Source organism: Saccostrea cucullata, unplaced genomic scaffold, assembly GCF_032062105.1.
Source record: "Saccostrea cucullata isolate Sc308-1 unplaced genomic scaffold, CSIRO_AGI_Scuc_v1 ctg1562, whole genome shotgun sequence".
NCBI lineage: Eukaryota > Metazoa > Mollusca > Bivalvia > Ostreida > Ostreidae > Saccostrea > Saccostrea cuccullata.
In genome coordinates, this window is record NW_026917973.1 from 1 (window position 1) to 5,784 (window position 5,784).

The 5,784-nt window shown below is 33.4% G+C and overlaps 1 protein-coding gene across 1 annotated transcript; it reads right to left on the bottom strand.

Moving 5' to 3' along the window:
• Positions 1-5: 5 nt before the first annotated feature.
• On the bottom strand, positions 6-5,508 carry LOC134270656 (mitogen-activated protein kinase kinase kinase 20-like; the record flags this gene model as incomplete). Its single annotated transcript, XM_062752931.1, has 10 exons — positions 5,434-5,508; positions 4,131-4,358; positions 3,779-3,866; positions 3,402-3,500; positions 3,079-3,144; positions 2,631-2,659; positions 1,188-1,271; positions 908-961; positions 482-568; positions 6-17 (listed from the first exon to the last, which is right to left on the bottom strand). Coding segments are annotated over exons 2-10 (675 nt in total), but the record flags the coding sequence as incomplete, so codon positions are not given.
• Positions 5,509-5,784: the final 276 nt, after the last annotated feature.

Sequence of the window (5,784 nt, forward strand, 5' to 3'; positions counted from 1 at the left end):
CTGGGAATAGTTAATCTCTGAAATATACCAACAGTGCCTCAGAGTGAAATTGAGAGGTAATTATTTTTTTTTAACTAAAAAATGAAATGATGAAATACAACTGTTCTACATAGAGTATAAAATACTACAGGTGTATATAAAGTATGGAATGCATATTGTTTAACTTCAAAACTTAATGTTTATAATTAATTTATGCATTAACTTTGATCAATTCTGAAATCATATTAAACAAATGCCTTCATGTAGAAAACTGTAAAACCATTCATGTTTGTTGAGATCAATATTAATGTTCATATATTTCATAGGTCACCCTTATCCATGTTATCCATGAATCTACATCCCCGTGAAAAAATTATTTTGACAACTTATTTTTCATTAAATCTTCTGTATATTCAAGCAACCCGCTTAATTACATCCCCACAAACATTAACACTCCACGAATTAAGATGATTCTATGGTATTTTAGTTGCCCCATATTTACCTCCCCTTTCTCCACGACCAGCCAGGCCACCTGGAACCCCTCGATCCCCCTATATGGCACCTCATGAGTCAGTAGTTCCCACAACACCTGCAATTACGCCTCTTATTTCTCAGAACCAGTTATTTCAAAATCACAAACATGTATTTTGCCTTATCTAGATTTTTGCTATGTTTAACAAAACTACATGTATTTAATAATGACTTAAAAAACAATTTCATATATCATTGACTTTGGATTTATACAAATTTTTAAAGAGTTAATGTGCCTTGTTGTAAAATTTATTTTACTCTGTAATTATAGGCAAATGTGTTCAATAATGTTTCTCTCCTCAAGTAAGGATTAAAACTTTATTTTTAGCTCCATCTCCTCAGAAATATCCTACTTTTCTCATTATGCCCCCCCCCCCCCAGGTAAAGAAGTCCTTACCACGCCATAGGACCAGGTATCACAGGATTCTGAGACAGGTAAACTCTGTATCACCTGTAAAAAAACATAATAATAAACAAAGGCTGTTTGTGAATAAAACACATGTAAGGTGCATTTTCCTTGTAACTTCCTGTACAGCATACATTCCAAGTTATATCAAAACGGAAACTAATACAGAATGCAAAAGGTTATAAAGGGACAACTCTTGACAATAAATGTCAAAATACTACGATAATTTAAACTTCAAGGAATCCATTTTAATGGTTAATTTTTCAGATACCTCAGGTGCCATCCAGGGAAATGTTCCGGCCAGTGACATTTTTGTGGTACTGCCCATAAACCGGGAGGCTCCAAAGTCACAGATCTAGACACAAAATAAACACAGTAAAACACAGATAAAGGCAACTAGGTCTAAATAACTTTGCTTTATCCATAAAATATGCAAGGTTGTTCACAGTTAGTTATTATTTCAAGACTATAGTAACCTATATAATGATCAATTACACTTATAAAGAAACAAATTCATCCGACACTTGCAATTTGATATATAGCTCATTGAAACCTCAATTTAACGAAAAAGACTGTTTGTATATAAAACATTAAATACGAGGGTTGTTCGAAAATTATTGAGACATTGTTTATATTTTGCTTTCTAATGAACGTCTTTCGGTGAAAATTGGTATATACGTTTGAGATGCACTAAAAATTAGAAGAGCAAGAAATATTTTACAAATATTAAATATTTTCTCTACAATGGTATATAAATATGTCAATAGTAGGGGTACCCAGAACAGTCGCAGAATCAGATATTGAAAATATGTAACCCCAAAATTCTAACTCTTCGTGGATCCATAATGAGAGCGAAAATAATTCAGTTTAAGTGTATAATTTTTCAACTTTAGTTCAAATTCATGTTGTGCAACTTTGATAGAATTATGATCAGAAGTACGGAGATCATAAAAAAATTAAGCGCAGTAGAGAAATCTGCTAACAACGAAAAAATGGATTTTGACGTGAAGGGCGGAGCAGCCAGCATACCTAAAATTGTGTGAAGTGCAATGTAGAACTCTTTTCAAGACTGAACAACCTGCTAAAACAATAACAACGAGAATAAACTTATGTGTTAGGGTTTGTTATTTCATTGGTATACATTTTTTTAACAATTATTTTAACTAGAATAAAATTAGAAGATCTGGACGACCATGAGTTATTACGTACAGTATTGATATCGTTATGGTATTTAACCCGCGTTGCATAAATTGGCACTGCATGATTCCAAGTCATCCTTTCCAACAAATGAAAATTTTTGACTGGCGTAGCAACATCATACATTTTTAAAGAATAGTTTAAGAAAAGAGACTGTTTGATTTTTGTATTATCATATATGTAATAACAAAGAAGGAAGAATATTAAACGCTTCCCGATCGTTTCACATGCGAAACAATCTACGGCTAACATAACGTTAAGTGACATTACGAGGCTGCTCCGGGTCGATAGACATATGCATATTTATTCCTTCACCGAAACTTATCTAATTATCGTAGGAATTGGAAATTTTGCTTAAGTGTTTTATTCGTTCTTTATAAGATGTTGATGAATTTTCATGAAATTATCTCCGTCCTTTATGGAGTAAATGTAATTGTCTCAATATTTTCCGAACAACCCTCGTACTTTAAATTCAGAGAGAGAGAGAGAGAGAGAGAGAGAGAGAGATAAGCCTTACTTTACACACACCCTGGACCGAGATGACAACTACAAAAAGAAACAAAACATCATAATCAAATCAAAGCTAATTGTTTCTTGTACCTCCTTTACATTTTTAATTGAGGATACTTTTTGAAAATCATTGCTTCTCTTGAAACGTTAGGTTTAACAAAATGATAAAATGTAAATGATAGAAAAAAACCCTCTTGTTTTATAAATAATACATGTATATCATTTTTAGACAGCATGTTATCAAATTGGACCTATGCTTCTAATTCAGATTTCGTAAGATATCATCTGGGTTTTTTCCTAAAATTTTGTGTCTATAATTGCATAAGTAAAACAAACACTGACAACACTTTGCTAGCCATCAAAAAAGTTCTTATTCTTATAAAAAGCTTTCCAACAGTACTTAAAGGCTTTGGTCATTTTGAAATTTGAGAATCAGGAAGATGGTGCAGTTATACCATTTTTGGACTTGAGGTCCCTGTGTATGATTTTCATAGGTGCCTCATTATGCAGGTAATTCATGCCTGAAATATTAAAACAAAATGTTAATTCTTTAGAGGTAGATCTTTCAATAAAATTTTAACTACCTGGTATTAATACATGTACATGTATCAGACATTCCTTTTCAGTTTATGTACTTAGAAAGAAAATGTATGTAGCAAAATCAAAAGAATCCTTCCATTAAATATTTCATATAAATGTTACATTTCCTTGACAATTACACTAAATTTACATGTAACCCACCCCCACTCCAGCCCCCTCCCCCATCACTATCACCTACCCTGAGCTATCTCTGTTGCCCATGTAAGAATCTGCTGAAAATCCATTACATTGTCAGGATTCTGTAGGTAGTCATACAGGGAACCTTTCTCTGCAAACTCTGAGGAATAACACATTGAAGTCATTTCAGGGCATTGTCAAACAGAATATTAAATCTCTCTGTAAGATCTATTAACATGAGAGTGAATTATCATAAGTTTGAAAAGAATAATTGAAGTTTTCAAAACAAATTTGACAATCTGTACATGCATGATTTACAATACAATGTAAAAGTATATATTGAGTGCTTCATTTGTGTCTAACAAATTAATTTACCATTTTTTAAAAAGATTTATAAGGACTAAGCCTGAATATTGATAAATGCTCTGTCTTATTTACCTGTAACTAAGCAGTAGTTAGGTTCCTCCATCACAGCTCCGTAGAACTGTATAATATTTCTGTGACTCAGCAAACTCAATACATGAGCCTGTACATGAGAAATAAATAAAGTATGAATTAACAAGAACTATGTAAATTCCAAGAGGAAATATGGCATAAAAATTTGTAATGCTTTAAATTTTCCCCATATGATACACGACTGGGACATTACACATGACAGTGACAAGTTCAGTCATGTAACCCTATTTTGCAAGAAAGTTCTTCAAAGACACAAAAGGCCTTAAAAAAAACGATATTAAAATACACTTTCAAGTACAATAAAAAGTTTTATGAGAAATATCTGAAGACTTACCTCTTTATCCAAAACCAGTAACTTCTTGACAGCGACAATGATGTTTTCTGACTTCCATTTGGCTCTGTAAACACTCCCGAATGATCCGCCACCACATCTCTCATAAAACTCGAGATCGTCTAGATCAATCTCACAGAAAGAGATCGCGGGATCCATCCTCTCCTACACGTACTAGCAGCAGCAGCGGGGCCTGGGAGTCTTAAAGCTTCAACCCATGTCTGCTGTTAACTGAAGAAGTCAGGTCAAAGAAATTAGTACCTTGTATGGACTTAGTTTACACAACGATACATTAAAAAATTTGTTTTTCGTAATGTACATGTATATTTGCTTATAGAAGACTAAAAGGTACAGAGATCGAATTTATGTACATATTTCACTTTGAATCATCTTTCAGCAGTCTCACTCCTAGATAGAATGTTAAAGTGAGCGCAGCAAGCTCAATAGACTAACGTGTAAGAAAAGAGGAAACTTGGAATTAAATATGTACATGTATGACTACATACATCAAGCAAATTTTTGTGTAAAACCTTCCCAGAATTCCTTTGCTTCCCAATACCCTTGCGCAAACAAATTAATAAATAATAACGTAAAGCATAAAAGGCTTTCAGTTTGTAGAAATCTATAAAACTCTCCAATTTCTTTCAACAAAAATTGCACTAGGTCTATAGATTCAACTAGACACTTGGCTGTTTCCGCAAACCCTGCCAATTAAGCGGATCAATGGTTCAGGTATACTGTGCTTGCCCGAACGATCACATCGTCAAACATATTATCATTAAAATGTCCTACAAACACAAGTGACGGCTTGTCACTCTTAGATCAATGTAGGTTATTCTACTATCTCACTCCTTGTTCAAAAGGAAAATCAGAATCCTTTGGCTTTTAACTACTTTGGAAAAAGAGTTACAGTCAATCTCTGAATATACATGTAAGAGAAATATTTCAGCAATAACACTGCAATGTAGTGGGCAGGGTCAGGATCCTATGTAAGTGTCTATACATGTCCCTGACAACGTGTACAACTAGAGTTCAAACAAAATTTAGCATCTAGTAAAAAAAAAACCAGTATAGCCTACATGTATAAGGGTGATCACTCTCTTTTTTTCTTAGTAATAAACACGTTCAACTTTGGAATGGAACAACGAAGTAACGATCGTGTATGCATATTGCTTTGTGATCAAATACAAAATAAATTTTGAGAAATATGGATCCAAAGAAGATCTAATTTACATGTTCAGCTATGGAATCAACATAAGCATTCCAATATTCATCGGTAAATAAATAGAAAACGTAGCCTCTTTACCAGTCACACGAGATCATTGAATGTTGACAGTCTGAATGTTTTAGACGCTTGTAAACAACTCAATGTCAGCTGCACGCTTCAGTGTGTCTACAATTAAAACCGGTTCCGGTAATTTATCCCGTGTTCTGAATCAGGGACCTATACTGCCACATTTCTGCCCCCTACATGCAGGATAAAATATGCAAACATGTGAAAGAACTATGTTAACATACAAGATATTTATGTTTTTATGCAAGATAATTAAGTTGACTCGAAAGTTCAACTGTTTTCAGAGGATCTGAGTTATGAATATTTTTTATAGGTCTCAGTAGACATATATGGTGCGACTTATTTTTGTAAGCATTAAACATG